This window comes from Amphiura filiformis, chromosome 1 (assembly GCF_039555335.1).
Source record: "Amphiura filiformis chromosome 1, Afil_fr2py, whole genome shotgun sequence".
Classification (NCBI taxonomy): Eukaryota; Metazoa; Echinodermata; class Ophiuroidea; order Amphilepidida; family Amphiuridae; genus Amphiura; species Amphiura filiformis.
This window is the reverse complement of record NC_092628.1, coordinates 89,654,998-89,672,101: the sequence shown is the minus strand read 5'-3', so window position 1 is coordinate 89,672,101 and position 17,104 is coordinate 89,654,998. Positions and strand designations below refer to the sequence as shown.

The window sequence follows — 17,104 nt, the reverse complement described above, 5'->3', positions numbered from 1 at the left end:
AACTAAGCTTGCGAGGACAGTGAAACTGACTGTGTGACTTGGGCTAATGATGGTCATTGTGAAACATCGCAGTGGCTGCAACAAAACTGTCAAAAGAGTTGTAATACATGTGGTAAGTAAATTTGAGTCAAATGCCTGAGAGAGGAAGAGAGAGAGATGGAGGGAGATATACTCTACATAGGGTCACCATAATTACCCTTTAAAAACATGAAAAACTGATGAAACGGAATATCTACGCGTCTTTTAAATAATATTTTAATGGAAACCTATATTATGAGTTGTTGGAAAACGATAAATGGGTCCACTCTTCGTATGTTTATATCTACATTGTTGTTGTATGAATAATCAACTCTTACTGTATAATTATTATTCTCAACTGAATGCAACGATACGAGCATCTGATTTATTTCCTTTCTTCATACTAAATAAAAAGGAGACGGGGAACAAGTTGCCAGTCAAGGTGGTGATCAAATAAGTAGTCAAGGTGGTGGCCAAAATATTGGCGAACAACAACAACAACATGAAGGACAAGATGGGGATCAAAATGGTGGAGACGCTGGCGGACAAGAAACACCAGGTATTTCTTTTAAATGACTAATGGCTAAGTCGATAGTTGTGTATCGGTACAAATTCTTCAGGGGAAAACAACTAACCACGTGTCTTCGCCATTTAGACTACGTACATCATAATAAAATTTAAAAAGTATAAAACGTGAAATTGCATTACACACGCATCGTTTTTAGAAAATATCTGGCCAATTACCACATATTTTCACTGCGTTTTTCTTTATATTAACTACCGAAAAACAAGGCCCCTACTTCCCAATGTTAGTAGCCAGGTAGGTATATTCGCTATTATCGTATTATCTGCATATTTTTCCAAACATGAAAGCCCATGAAGATTGCGTGGACAGTGAAACTGATTGCATGGACTGGGCTAACGATGGTCATTGTGAACTATCCGAGTGGATGCTAGACAACTGTCGAAAGAGTTGTAATAACTGTCGTAAGTAATTCGGTCCAGCCTAATGCCCAAGATAGTTTACACCGAGCTTACCTGTGCGGTAAGGTCGATAAATAACATACTTCCTCAAAATTTTAAACAGAATATTGTTATATTAAAGCGTTTGTAAATTTATTTCGAGATGGAAACAACACTATCTAACTATGGAAAAATGAAAACCAGCAATACTTATTAATAGGAATATGATAGCCTTATTCCAATACAGAATACTGGATGGTCTTTGAATTTACTATGTAGATATTGCTATTTCATAGTACATGTATGATATAAGAAACTCTTTCATATTTTCATGTTAAATAAAGGAAATGTTGAACAAGATCCCAGTCATGATGGTGATCAAGCTGGTAGTCAAGGCGGTGACCACAATATTGACCAAGACAGAGGACAAGATGTTAACCAAACTGGTGGACAGGACCAGGATGTTGGTCAGGGCCAGGATGGTGGACAAGGCCAGGATGGTGGACAGAGCCAGGATGGTGGACAGAGCCAGAATGGTGGACATGGTCAGGATGGTGGACAGGGACAGGGTGGTGGACAGGGCCAGAATGGTGGACAGGGCCTGGGTGGTGGACAACAAACACCAGGTACTTTTATAAAAATGTAACAAACAATATCAATCTTACAACTAATGCGTAAGAAAATGAAAATACTTTTAAAATCATATCGAATGAATGCAAATAATGATTCATTCCAAATTCCGGTATAATGCTGGGTATACATCTATGTGCCTTTGCAAACCAATTTGATAGAGCTAATTGACCTGCTGATATTATATGATTCTATGTGGCGTAAGTGATACATGTATAGGACATCGGGTGCAATTTACTTTTTACATTAATTACAAGTGATAATAATTTAATATTCTTTTGTATCCATCAATAAGATTGCGAGGACAGTGAATCTGACTGCGTAACCTGGGCCAATGATGGTTACTGTGAAACTTCAGACTGGATGCCGCAAAACTGTCGAAAGAGTTGCAACACATGTTGTAAGTATCTGGTATATTTAAGCTTACCCATACTTTGTTGCCATCGTCTTATTCTAACTAATAATATTCACGAAGAAGGAATGACGTAATTATTCAACAAAACAAATCTTGCATTTAAAAAACAACCCGTAAGTTAATCCGAGCATATTTGCCACCCTACTCTCGTAATCTTGTGGAGAGAGTAATAGTGATGCTTATTGATGGATATATCTTATAATGGACTATATTGAATGGCAATCGAAAATTAAAGATCATTTTCCGCTTAGTATATCTTAAAATATCCAACTCTTTAATATTTGCTTATGTCAACATAACATAACAAGACACTAATTTATACTAACGACACAATGTTACAAACAAATTGCAGCTTTATACCCATCAGAGCCAACAAGTACGTCACCTCAATGTCAGGATGGCAATGAAGGTTGCCCTAACTGGGCACAAACAGGGGAGTGTGAACTTAATGCGGATTGGATGCTACAAAACTGCAAACTTAGTTGCAAAGTTTGTCGTAAGTACCAGAAATATTATTTCTCAATTTCAATTTAAAAACTAATTGACCCTTAACCAGTTAACTTTCCTGACATGCTGGGTCACTGAAGTTTAATTTGTTTTAAAGATGCAACATAAAAACAACTACAATATATTTCATTCAATCTGATTTATATTTGGTGAATAAGTTTAATTGTATACATTGTCTTATGAACAGCTTATAATTAAACAAGACAACAAATGAACACAATTCTGACCGGCACACAACCCAACTTTTAAAAAACCCAAGGGAATGTGAATGTGTCGTAGCCCCTTACCTACTTTACATTCTCATATCTCAGGTTTAGTACCTTCTTGTTATTGACACGCTGTATATTAAAACAAGAATGAAGAGTGACCGTATGAATTTTTTAATCTCAAGCAAATGCTGACGTAGTCTAAAGTTACAGCAATTTCATAATGTTTTGGATCTATTACGTTTTTGTAATCAGAAGAAGAAACTGAAACGGGTAATGATCAGACCGCCAGTAACATCGATTCCGGTACTAATCAGGGAAATACGAGAGATAACCAAGGTGATGGATCACATCAACCAGGTAATAGAGGTGACGAATTCCTGCTTTCTTTTATTAAACAAAAATATCCATGATCAGTAATTGATCGCATGGCTCTATCATCACAGATGCAAGACATAATAATATCTTCAAAATTCCAGAGGATGTGATGAATATGTAAACAGGCACACTGCGTCGCACTCGAAAACCATTGTTATATTACTATAATAGTACTAAGAAATATCTGACGTTTTTGAATATGATCTAATCTTTTTGTACATGTCATTATGCAACAAAGAAAGATCGTAAATTGAAACATATTTAATGATAACGATATTTCATTTCTATATTGTACCCAACATTTACTGCTTTATCCCAGTAGAGCCAACAAGTTCGCCACCTCCATGTCAGGATCTCTATCAAAGTTGTCCTAACTGGGCACAGACTGGGGAGTGTGACAATAATGCGGTTTGGATGCTACAAAACTGCAAGCTTAGTTGCAAAGTTTGTCGTAAGTACGCTGGTATCAGAAAAGTTATACACTCAATTTGTTTTTAAGAATCGATCATATACGATGAAGGTCTAGTTCATCATCAGAAAGGTACAATGGCAACACAAAGAACAACTGAAACACATTTTAATAGTTTTGTAACTCCGTGATTAAGGCTTTTGAATATGATGCAAGAGGTCCCCGGTTCAATTACCGGTGGAGATACAATCAATAATTATAAATGCCGGGAGTGTTTTGTTGAAATTATTGCTTTCAGTTGCAAGTCAGGAAGAAATGGCTTCGCAGCCAACAACTTCGCCACCGCCATGCCAGGATCTCTATCAAGATTGCCCTAACTGGGCACAGACTGGGGAGTGTGATAATAATGCTAATTGGATGCTACAAAACTGCAAGCTTAGTTGCGAAGTTTGTCGTAAGTACACTAACACCAGAAAAGGTTTTTCTGAATTCCCATTTAAATTTGGCTCTTGTCTGACATGCTTGGGTACTTTATATATCTCTTTAATCAAGTCTTTCTGGGTATATGCAAATAGCACCTGTGTTTCATTGAAAGGCATGCAGATAACGGTAAGCAAATCAATTTTAAAAAGATGGAGCCAACCATTATGATTATTACACAACGGTATTTTACGTAAACTAAGAGAATTATAATTATATGATACACGTGTGAGACATGGCAAAAGTATGATATCTAAAATATTACATCATGGGAACAACGCGGTGTTACTTAAAAATGATATTTGCAAAACTAAAACCACAACCCAACGTTGACTCAAAGGAATCAGTTTCTTTTTGTTATATTGAGAACTTGTTATGAATATGATTTCATCTTTTTGTGTATGTCAACTGGACACTTGTATACCAACGTTAGTTGAAGCATCTTTGATATTAATGATGTCTCATTTCTATATGGTACCCGAAAATTGCGGTTTTATAACCAGTAGAGCCGCCAACTTCGCCACCTCCATGTCAGGATGGCAATCAAGATTGCCCTAACTGGGCACAGACTGGGGAGTGTGATAATAATGCGAATTGGATGCTACAAAACTGCAAACTTAGTTGCAAAGTTTGTCGTAAGTACACTAGTACCAGAAAGGTTCTTTCTGAATTTCAATTTGAAATGGGCTCTTACTTACCTGATATGCTTAAGCACTTATTACTCTTTAATCACGCCTTTCTGGGGCCCATACAATGAAAAGCATGCGCAATTGTTATTCCATTAAAAGTGTTTGGGGGCACCATTTTACTTATACTAAGATAATTAGCCTATTATGTTACACTTGTGAGATATGCCTTACGTATGATATATCTTTAATAGTGCACAATGGGAACAACGCAGTGTGACTTAAATAAAATGATTGAGTCAGACACAAGGAATGTACAAGGAAAACTACTACCCAACGTTGACTCCTTTGTTCTTTAGGATGAAATCAAAACTCGGACGGTTCCGTCCGGTTGGAGCCGGTTTCTATTTTTCTAAATGAAACGCGTTTCAACCGCCGGTAACGTCGAGTTTTGATTTGCAGAAAAAATCGGCAAAGTTTGGTTGATTTTTCACAATTATTTAGAACTTGTTGTGAATATGCTCTCACCTTTTTGTCTATGTCATTACGTTACAAGACACTTGTATACCAAATAATGATATTTCATTTCTATATGGTACCCAACAATTACGGCTTTATACCCAGTAGAGCCACCAACTTCGCCACCTCCATGTCAGGATGGCAATCAAGATTGCCCTAACTGGGCACAGACTGGGGAGTGTGATAATAATGCGAATTGGATGCTACAAAACTGCAAACTTAGTTGCAAAGTTTGTCGTAAGTACATTGGAACCAGAAAAGTTCTTTCTGAATTTGAAATATGTCACCATTTTTCTGACAAACAAACCGTTTTCAAAAGACTGAGGTAATTCTTATGTTATAAAAGTGTTTGTGGCACTAATTTTCTTAACCGGTTTTCATTACTGTTATTTACAGCTTTATTAAAGTTTATAAGGGAACTATGATAACAAATTATACTTCCAATCAAACCTCATTTAGTAATGTAATCTTTTGAGTAAGATTTAAAACTAAAATCCCATTTCTAATGATATTATAACTGATTGTGCTCAGAAACTGAGGGAGAAAACGGCGATACAGAAACTGAAGTAAACCAGGGCGATGGAACTGAAACTGGTGTCAATCAGGGTGGTGGTGGAAGTAGTAATCCGGGTAAGTAAATGTATATAATGTATTAATAGAACAAACGTTATTTGCAGGAAACGATTATTGAGTCAGACACAAGGAATTTATAGGTTGTAAAACTAAAAGACACTGCCCAACTTTGACCTCCTTTTTTCTGAGAAAAAAGGAGGTACAGGTTGGGTGTGTTTTTTTTATATCGAGAACTTGTTATGTATACAATGTTATCTTTTTGTCTGTGTAATTACGTAACTAGACACTTGTATACCAACATCACTTGAAGCATCTTTGATAATAATGATATTTCATTTCTATACGGTATCCAACAATTACGGCTTTATACCCAGTAGTGCCACCAACTTCGCCACCTCCATGTCAGGATGGCAATCAAGATTGCCCTAACTGGGCACAGACTGGGGAGTGTGATAATAATGCGAATTGGATGCTACAAAACTGCAAGCTAAGTTGCAAAGTTTGTCGTAAGTACACTGGGACCAGAAAAGTTCTTTCTGAATCTGAAATCGGTCGCCATTTTTCTGACAAATAAACCATTTACAAATGACCAAGCCAATAATATGTATTAAAAGTGTTTTGGGGCACTACCGTATGTTACTTAAATACACGTATATAGCTTTAGCAAAAAATTGTTAGGTTAAATCTCACGTTTTTGGTTATATAGGGTGTAACAAATTCAATTCTGGCTAAAACAGTGGCAAATTGTTATATAAGATTCAAATAGAACTATTTACCTTACTTGCTATGTGCAATGGAAGTCAAAGATCAACAGTGGTCTATGACCAGTCAATGGCCTTTGACATTTTATCCTCTATTTAATATCTCAGTAGGTAAAACAGGAGCAAAACTATTTTTTCTGATACCTTTCAGCTAAATGAACAATGAGAAACCAAAATGTGAAGATTCTTCCTGAAAAGGTTTTTTATAGAATAACTCCATTCTAATAATTATGTCGTATTAGCACAAACTATACATTTCTGAATCCTTGTGATTAATTTGGTACATAGGCATAATTATGACAATAACATTGGAGCATTGTAACCTGTATGACATCTAGCGGTCACTAGGGGTCAAATCTAAAATCGCTCCAGCTACACCTCTTAAAAAACTTTGAACCTTGTACTACATTTATGCTTTTATCACAAACCGCACAATGATTCAGGTTAGTAGCTATACTAAATTTTTTTGTCTATATCATTACTTAATAATGCATTTGTATACAACGTCAATTGAAGCATCTTTGACAGTTTTTGTTGTTGTTATATTGACAACTTGTTATGTTTCACCTTTCTTTGAATTTGATTTCACCTTTTTGCGTTATTACGTAACTAGAAACTTGTATACCAACGTCAGTTGAAGCATCTTTGATAATAATGATATTTCATTTCTATATGGTACCCGAAAATTGCGGCTTTATACCCAGTAGTGCCACCAACTTCGCCACCTCCATGTCAGGATGGCAATCAAGATTGCCCTAACTGGGCACAGACTGGGGAGTGTGATAATAATGCGAATTGGATGCTACAAAACTGCAAACTAAGTTGCAAAGTTTGTCGTAAGTACACTGGTACCAGAAAAGGTCTTCCTGAATTTGAAATTGGTTGCCACTTCTCTGACATACAAACTGTTTTCAAATGACTAGGCCAATTATTTTTTTAAAGTGTTTTGGGGCGCAATTTTATTTAATTATATAACTTTATGTTAACTTTTCTTTAAGGGAACTATGATAGTAAACGTGACTTCCAATCAAACCTTAGGCACAGTAAGTACGATTTGAATTGTTGAAATTCCATTTCTAATGAGATTGTAACTGATTGTGCTCAGAAACTGTGGATGAAAACGGTGATGTACGAGCCAACGTAAACCAGGGCGGTGGAACTGAAACTGGTGTCAATCAGGGTGGTGGTGGAGTTAGTAATCCGGGTGAGAATGGCGGAGAGAACCAAGGTGGTGTAACACAACATCCAGGTATTATGAAAACAGAACATTATATCCGTTATCTTCTGAACAGCCTTATGTGTGTTTATTGTTTATGTACGAATAATAACTTGTCTAATTTCATCTTTTGCTGTTTAAAAGTTTGCGTCTTATGCTAATTGATATTGATATTGATATTATAATTCATAGATTGAAAACATGAATTAATTTTATTATTTCTTACTTAAAGCTCTACAATACAAATGAGAAAGTTAATGCTTCAAAACATTATCTAAAAGTTACTGCTATAGATATCGGCATGCGCTTAGAATTATTCATATTTGACCTAAACATATAAATCACAAGTTTAATGGATGAGGAGTTTCCTCATGTTTTACTTTCACCAGATTGTGAGGATAATGACGTCGAATGCGCTGTATGGGCGGAAAATGGTCATTGTGAAATATCTCCGTATGTGGAAGAAAATTGTCCAAAAAGTTGTCTTATTTGTCGTAAGTATGATATTGATAGTATGAAATAGAAATAGGAATTTCAAATGGTTAATTTAGAAAAGAAAGACACTATATCTTACAACTAAATAGACGGAACGTGATTGTTTACAATCAGTGTTCAAAAGTACTGGCGGTTACACAAAAGAAATAGCGTTTTCCATAATAATAGTGTTTGCATATGCAGTGGCCAAAAGTGGTTTGAAATCCTGATAGGATTGAAAACATTTTCACAACATTTTGCTGCTTTTTATTATATTTTATAATTACAATACATATCATAAAGAATATCATTTTGTATTTAGATGAAACCTATCTAATCCGCGTCAAACTTTGTTGTTCAGAGTCTGTACCTGATGAAGGAAATCAAAGTGAACCTGATGTTGTGCAGGGAGGAAGCACTGAAACTGAGAATGATGACAATACCAATAGTAACAACCAAGGCAATGATCGAAACACTAACCTGAACCAAGAAGCTGGTACACAACCAGGTATTTGACAAACAATATGAAAATTGTATTAAACTTCGTTCACGTTATTTCAATATCATATCATCAAAATACAAAATCTTAAAAATGCATATACTATTGAGGAGATAATCGAGGGGCAGGTTAGGCCAGATTTGATCATCCCTAGACATCGACAAATAATACACATATAAATCGAATAACGAATATATAGATAAGACATATCCCGAGAAGATTAATCACTTAGGATGATGTAAGCCAATGTATCCTTATTTTTGTATTTTTTTCATGATTCTAAGATTGTGAAGACATCGAGGCAGACTGCGTACCTTGGTTTGAAGCTGGTCATTGTAACACGTCACAGTTTGTACGAGAAAACTGTCGAAAGACTTGTGACACATGCCGTAAGTATGATCTTAAAATACATGAGTTATTTGAATAAAAGGTTGCAACGAAACGAATGCATTTGTTAAAGTTGGAATGTTTTTATTTGGTGGATCTATTGCGTATTTAAATTATTGTTTTCAGTGGAAAGTCAGGAACCCGGGGGTCAGGAACCGACTAGTGGGAACCAAGAAGAAGGAACTGAAACTGGTGACGATGGGACCGGTGGAGAAGGTCAAGGTGGGGAAAATACCGGCAATATCGATACGGGTAATAACCAGGCCATTACCGATACTGGCAGTCATCGGGGTAATATCGGCAGCAACCAAGGAGGTGGGACAAATACTGGAGGCAATGAAGACGATGGATCACAGCAACCAGGTAATTGAAGTAAAAATGTTACCATATCGGCGTGGTATATCCCCAAAATCATTTGCACATGAAACCGAAACAGCTTCAGCAATGCCAGTGCGTATATTCACGACTCTACTATACTGTTCATGTTCTGAAACTCTTGGTTGTGCCCGTGTTGCGTGACGCAGTTTCTAGAGTGCGCTTAGTGATGTTGAATATGCACTATTGATAACGTAGTTTCGGTTTTATTTGCAAAGGTTTTCAGGAATATCAGAAATGTCTTTATAAATTCTTTCTATCGTGAAGTAGCTATCGTAAAGAAGTCGCTACTCAATAGTGTGTTCCTCATGGCTATGTCTCATATATACACTCTTAAAAATATGCAGGGTCAACTATGCACCGAACCCATTGAAGTCATTTTTGACCCGGTACATGAAGTCAAATGATTTGACCCAAATTGTAGTTAAAAATGACTACATTTAGGGTCAAAAAATGATTTGACCCCTAACAGAGTCAGTTGAAAAATAACCCTATTAGTGTCAAAAAATGACTATATCCGGGGGTCATAATTAGAAAATTACCCCTGACGTAGTTGAAATGACTACATTCAGGGGACCCGGTTTGAAAATGACCCCGGAACGTGGGTCAAAAAATGACTATAATTGGGGTCATTTAAATATGACCCCTTTAGGGGTCAATTTAATATGATGTCAACAAATGAAAATGACCCCTATGGTGGTCAAATTTGACTTCATCAGGGTTATTTCAAATTGACCCCCAAAATTAGTCAAAATTGTGACTAACTGTTTTTAAGTGTGTACTCAAAACAATTCAACGGTGGCAATTATTATCATATTGTTTATGTTGCTAAGATTGTCAGGACAACGAGGAAGACTGCAATGCTTGGGCCGAAGCTGGATATTGCCAAACATCAGAACGGGTGCGAATATACTGCCAAAGGAGCTGTGATACATGCCGTAAGTATGACGCCAAAATGAGCGATACGTGCATTTAGAGAGTTTGAAATCAATGCTTTAGTTGGATGGAAGTGACCGTCGTTACCAAAGGGACTCGTAGCTTGGGCGTGCAATAAGTTTTCATAGAAATGCTCTTTACTGCACAGTAAGAAACAAGAAAATATTATATACGATAACAGGGCTAAAGGTGTATGTACTTGATGAGTTTGTGCCTATTTGTATTTGGAAGAATGTAGGACAGAATGGGAGGAAATTACTGAGACGGAATTGAAACTGTTACCAATACAATCATGGTGGTAGAGAGAATCCAGGTGTGGGAATAAAGGTAATATTCAGGGAAATAGAAAGGCTTCACACCACTTCTGTTCTTTTGGACATCTGACAAAATCAAGTAGCTTTTGAGCTTCTTGAGTACTTACAAAATGAAAAAGGTACCTGGCTTCGATAATATCAGTGACATTTAATGTCTTACTACAAACGTTACTCCAAACTGTTGTATTTTGTTTAGAACCCGCAGGTGAAATCGGGGATTCAGGTAACCAACAAGGGCAAACTGAAGCAGGTAACAATCAGGGCGGTGAATACAACACTGGCGGTAATCAGGGCAGTACTATTCACAACCAGGGAAATACTGTAGGGAACCAACAGGGTGGATCTGAACAACCAGGAGCATGGAGAGGTGATGATTGTTTCTCTCATTCCTATCATATGAAAATTAGAATAACATTTATATAAAATGCGTCACATAATAATCTCTTATTTCGAATGAATTTAGGGGTTCATTCATATATTTTCATGACTAAACGGTTGATTATGCCCGAGGGGCCGCTTGCGGCCCGAGGGCATAAACAACCGTTCATACATACCAGAACATTTTGTGATTCTTATTTCATCAAAATAATGACAAAAGATAACAAGGAACATCATAAAAAACGATGAATTTCCTTCGTTTTTTTACCCCGAGATCGCACATCCGGGCCACCGGGCATAAACGCTGTTTATGCCCGGCTCTCGACCAATCACGCGCGCCGTTATATAGCGCGTATGTATGAATCAGACGTTCATTATTTGTATCGTGCATTATGTCATGCATGTTTATATTTTCACTTTTTCCATAACATTAAGATTGTGTGGATAGTAATGGAGACTGCGCAACTTGGGCTAGAGATGGGCATTGTGAGACGTCAGATTGGGTGCTGAAAAATTGTCGAAAGAGCTGCGACAACTGTAGTAAGTATGTTTATGGTTAGAATTTAAATACGGAATAAGGAAATAGTAGCTGCCTGGTCACAATTTTATGTATAATAAATTTCATTTGCATATAAATGGACGATATGTTTCGTTAAAACGCTGCTACACAACCACCATACCTAAACCAAATGTTTAGAACACATTAAATTTAGCACAAGCGTTGTACCTTATGTTGCATCTAGAAATTACAGATGGAACTGAAGATGATGGAGGAACTGAAACTGCCTCCAATCAAGAGGATGACAGCAACACTGGTAATCAGGGTAGTAGTACCAATGGTGTTAACCAGGATGGAGTAGGTACTGGAGGAAACCAACGTAGATCACAAGAATCAGGTAGGTCAGAAGTATCTTCATTGTAGCAATAAAGTATTATTAATTTGTGACAAAAATAATCATAACAACAATACTCTTTATGATTGTATATTGTATACTTTTTATTGATATCCCAGAAATTGTTACTATTGACATAATTGAACAACGATACTTTATTTTGAACAAATATTAATCTTTCCCCAGAGCAGCCAGCGCACATAAACGTTCATATGGCCGGATTCGAACCGGTGACCTTCGTAATACTAGCACGACGCTCTAGTCAACTTAGCCACAGAGGCACGCTGGAGAGGAGCGGAATATATATATCTATAGGTATTAGGTTCGAATGATGTTCGCAGCATTCCTATCGGAAGGCATCACAACTGCATACTTGTAACAAATACACAAAGCTCTGGCGAACGATTAAAATTTGTTCATCCTATCAACCTAGGGAACTAAGTATAATAGCTTTGATACTTTATTTTGATGCCTAGATTGTGAGGATAGCACTCCTGAGTGTGTCAATTGGGCAAATGATGGTCATTGTAAAACGTTAGAATGGATGCGAGAAAACTGTCAAAGGAGTTGTGATTCGTGCGGTAAGTATAGATGCTTGCTCTGTTACTTATGATAATTCAAGGCCTGTACACAACCTTCGTAAAAGGATATCTTTCCATCTGAAACAATGACAAAATGATGTACAACTTTAGTAGTTCAAAGCCTGTTGTTCAATTAGTTTTAAATGCATTTTAAAGTCTGTGCATCAGGGGACTTAACAAATAATACTATATCTGATTCTTCATATGTCCAGGGTACGAAGCTAACAGTGACAATAAAGCTGGTGAAACCGATGGTGGCAATGAAGGCATTGATAACAATAACGCTGGCAAGAAGAATCGCAGAACTAAAAACAAAAATCAAGGTGGTGGATCTTCAGTTGTCAATCAGAGTGCTGGCGAGACTAACACTGGTGGCAGTAATCAAGATGGTGGAAATGACACCGGCAAAACTAGAAGTGGATCAAGGCTTCCATATTGCAATGTAGAATTCACGGCAGTGACAACAATAAATGGAGAATTGTATTGTTTCAAGGTAATCAGCCCCCCCCCCCCAATTATCTACCCATCAATCTACTTATTCAAACCGCACACCCTCTCTAATGAACTAATTCATCTTTGTTTCACATTAATCAAGTTAATCATTATTTTGTATCTTAATTCTTTCCAACAAAGGGGGACAAGCTTTGGCGATTTGCGAGAGTACGTAAAGGACGTCTGTTATCTTTCCAAGAAGGAGAAGAAACGAGGAAAACATTCCCCAAAGTAAGCACTAAAATGAAAGCTGCTTATCAGAGGCGAGATGACAAGGTTGTCATGATCAGAGGTAAGTCTTTAAGTAAGAAAAACTATTTAGACAATCTACGAGGAATATCAAAAAGTTTTTTGTTTTGAAATCGCCCAGAAGTGCAAAAATGGTCTCACAGGTGGCGCTAGATGTCAGTAACCTGCTGCCCCAGTTACAGCGCATAACCTGCAAGATTGAGACACGCAGCGTGGTTAAAATCGTGCTTTTGAAGGGTTACAGTTTCCAGAAAATCTATGGTGAAAATGAAAACTGTCTACGGTGGTGATTGCCCGTTTAAGGTACTGTAGCTTTTTGGAAAAGGAATTTCCAAACTGGCCACATGTCCCTCACAGATGTGCCAAGAAGTGGACGTCCATCACGTACGGACGATGTGGCACTGGCAGTGTGGAATATTATTCACAACCAACTGCACATGACTAAGGTATCAACACGATGGGATCCGTGTTTGCTTAGACTTGGAGTCAGCAAGAGCAGAACCAATCCCTTTCCACTTTCTTCACTGTGCTGCATCGTCCGTATGTGATAGATATCTACTTCGTGGCTCATCTGTGAGGGACATGTGGCCAGTTTGGAAATTCCTTTTCCAAAAATCAAGAGTGTCATATGACGGGCAATCATCACTGTAGACAGCCTTCATTTCATCATAGAATTTCTGGACTAACCCTTCTGTAAACCTTCAAATGCAGCAACTTAATCACGCTGCGTGCCTCAATTTTCTCCATCTGGCTGGTTATGCGGTTACCGAGGCAGGTTACTGACAAAATTTGATCGATATAGTTCTTTCACTTCTGGGTGATTTCAAAAACATTTTGATACCCCCTCGTATGTAGCAGAACATGCAGATTAGATTTTGTACAGCATCACATTATGTAAAAGCATGTAACTGTAACATTTACTCGGATTTTAAGCGGAACAAACAACACAGATAACAGATAACATCAAATGATATACTCCAGAGGAGGCAATGAATAACAAGTATTTTATGTTTATTGCTATGTGATATTACCTATGGATGGTTCAGATTTAATGTTGTATACCAGAAACCACTCGCAAGAATTGTTTGTGGCCTTAGTTTCTCAGATCCGACTGTCCACCGTATGCTATTGAAAATTCTTTTCCTACATGATGTTCTATTATTCCTGTAGGCAGTGATATATGGATATCTACGTACATATCAGCCAAAGATCAATGGGTCCCAGATCATGGATACCCGAAGAAGATCAAAACACTCGGCTTACCCCCCAATCCATCTAGTGCATTCTATGATATCTATGAAGATAAAAGTTACTTCTTCAGAGGTACCTATGTGTGGCGATATAACGAGTACAGGCGAACAGTTGATATTGCAAAAGGACGCATGAAGAAGTTATTCAAAGATGTGCCAAGTAAACCATCCGCAGCCTTCCAAGATGCTAATGGTGAGTATGGCAGTCCACAGTTGAACCTCACATTGTATCATCATAAGATCAATGAGATTCCCAGCATCTTGTATACATCTTAAACTCAACTTTACTGTGATTTTGTCTTTATTTGCAGGTGACACGATATTACTGTCAGGAACAGATTTCTACCGAGTACCATATCGAACCAAAAAGGTATCCGCTGGACCAACAAATTTCGCCTCAACATTTCTGATTGATTGCTAAAGACCATGGCTTTAGACGTCTATACCTCTGACTAAAGCGATTATTGTTTGCTATTGATATCATGCCATAAACCATATAAATTATCTCCATGCATGCTAATACACAATGTGTCTCTAACTCTCTATCCTTTCTCGTAACTGGATGCGACAAAAGTCTCATCATTTTTGGATTTTGCGAAGAGAAAAATTACAGGGAGTAAAGGAATACAGCGAAGGCAAACTGCTGACCTGACACTCCTACAATTGCCATTTTTCATCAAATCCAATGCAGCCAACACCAAGTATGAACTATTTAGCTGTTAAATAGAGAAGGTGTCTCATTGCCCATCAAATGATCGAGTCTAGCAAGTAGCAAACATTAGTACCGCTTGTATTGATAACTTTTCGTAGTAAGTACTTTGTATTATAACGTTTGTAATATTTATTTCTTTCTATAATGTGTTGTAATATTGCAATGCAATAAAAGCAGAAAAATTTTATTTGCCAACACCGTACCGTTTTTGCTCACTGTGTTTTACGATTGATTAGTATTGTGTGGCTATGAGAAAAAATGAAGGTATAAATAGCGCAAAATTTCATTTATGTAACACTGTCTTTGTCGAGAATGAGGTTACTTCACAAACACAAAATGATTGTGCATTGATTGGACTCTGTCTTCCTTTTAAAATGACCATATTAATCATTCTACAACTGGTCTTTTTAGTGCATTGATAGCGCCAGCCGTTGTTATTAAGTTATCATGGTTGCCCTGCAGGGCTACAAAGAAACAACATCCATCAAGGAGGGATTACAAAAACAATAGCGATCAAGATCCGCAAATAAGTTCATCAGGATTGTCAATAAAACAGATAATTGAAAGATTCTTGTGAACAAATCCAATATTTTGGGTTGATGTTACGTACCTCAATGATAATTTCGTGCTAAGACTGAGCACTTTCAGATTAAATTTGAGAAAGTGCTAAGTCTTAGCACGAAACTGTCATTGAGGTACGTAACATCAACCCAAAATATTGGATTTGTTCACAAGATTATCTAATAGCGATCAAGCTTTAATTGTAACTCATGAAAGTGGGCAGGGCCCGACGAATGAGGAAAATTGAGGGGTAAATATAAAAAACTAAAAGTATTTCATACTTAAAGACAGCCCGTCACCCTTTCCATTCACCTTGGATTCATGCCCTGTGGGGCTCTTCTATATCGGAACTCCATTAGTTGCAAGTCTTTACTATGGAAGTCGGTGGCCCCAGCTCTACCGGGCTTGCGGCCGTTATGTTTTTAAACTCAAAAATGTCTGTATTTTTAGTTTACAAAACCTTGCGTAACCTTAAAAACCAAGATGGCGCTATCAGACTATCACTTCATTAAAATGATTCATATAATCAATTAAAGGTCGGTTGTAGAATGATTCATATGATTATTTTAGTGACGTGATTATTGCTGCAGTACATGTTTGCTGATGAGCAGACCGCGTCTTGGCTCGGTAACCACCCGTTCTGGTAACGGTCAACCTACTGGTTCCTATATAGACACGTAAATGTGCTGGAGACCCCTCTGTGGCTTGTCCAAGGTCATGGAACTCTCTCCCAGTTAATATACGCAATGCTCCCATTGTTGAGACATCTCAAAACATACTTGTTTTGAGATTCTTATGTTTAGTTTATTTTCTTTTATGTTTGCTTTGTATTTAATCTTTTAGCGCTTTCAATCCCAAGGCACTTTATCAAGTGTTTGTTAATGTAATGTAAATGGAATCCAATGTGTAATGTAATGTATGAAAATAAACCACATTATAATGTACATACGATAGTCAGTCTCCGATAACTTTTATTTCCAAGCATTATAAAATGTAAATAATAATAAATAAACAAAATAAAATAAATTTCGGATTTATATAGCGCCTTTTTCCAAAACGATGTAATTTCGCTGCCATGGTGAATCATCACAATCAGATCGCATCAACTAAGCCAGTTGCAGCCGAACCGGGCACAGACCTATCTGCGTAGATTGTAACAGGCACCAATTTTCTGGGCAGCTCCCCAAATTCCATTTGGTTTTTGATAACCAAACAACTAATCACCGATTTTTTGAATAATGAAGAACTTAAACTAATACTCGGCGTACGTCACATGAAAAGCAAATGGTTATTATTTAGTTA

General features: G+C 37.1%; 1 protein-coding gene across 7 annotated transcripts; it reads left to right on the top strand.

Annotated features, from left to right (window-relative positions):
* LOC140156795 (uncharacterized) lies at positions 1-16,656 on the top strand. 7 transcript variants are annotated; one of them, XM_072179787.1, is made up of 28 exons: positions 1-112; positions 434-577; positions 892-1,005; positions 1,326-1,607; positions 1,907-2,011; positions 2,379-2,522; positions 2,995-3,099; positions 3,440-3,568; positions 3,825-3,980; positions 4,510-4,641; positions 5,260-5,388; positions 5,683-5,781; positions 6,102-6,230; positions 7,193-7,321; positions 7,591-7,734; positions 8,091-8,195; positions 8,537-8,683; positions 8,959-9,063; positions 9,188-9,424; positions 10,270-10,374; positions 10,883-11,053; positions 11,500-11,604; positions 11,808-11,960; positions 12,434-12,538; positions 12,751-13,031; positions 13,172-13,322; positions 14,450-14,722; positions 14,841-16,656. In XM_072179787.1, the coding sequence occupies exons 3-28, from the start codon at positions 927-929 to the stop codon at positions 14,948-14,950; spliced, it is 3,810 nt and encodes a 1,269-aa protein (XP_072035888.1). In that variant the 5' UTR covers positions 1-112; positions 434-577; positions 892-926; the 3' UTR covers positions 14,951-16,656. The 7 variants fall into 7 exon arrangements, with proteins under 7 accessions (XP_072035888.1, XP_072035895.1, XP_072035881.1 ...); XM_072179794.1 differs by having other exon boundaries at positions 6,099-6,230; positions 10,892-11,053; XM_072179780.1 differs by having other exon boundaries at positions 6,099-6,230.
* Positions 16,657-17,104: the final 448 nt, after the last annotated feature.

What these genes read in the sequence shown, in the direction of transcription:
- LOC140156795 (XM_072179780.1), top strand. Translation starts at nt 927, where the DNA reads ATGGACTGGGCTAACGATGGTCATTGTGAACTATCCGAGTGGATGCTA. An exon ending in TGATGGATCACATCAACCAG is followed by an intron (nt 3,100 to 3,439) that starts GTAATAGAGGTG and finishes TTATCCCAGTAG; the next exon opens with AGCCAACAAGTTCGCCACCT. An exon ending in GCTTAGTTGCAAAGTTTGTC is followed by an intron (nt 3,569 to 3,824) that starts GTAAGTACGCTG and finishes TATTGCTTTCAG; the next exon opens with TTGCAAGTCAGGAAGAAATG.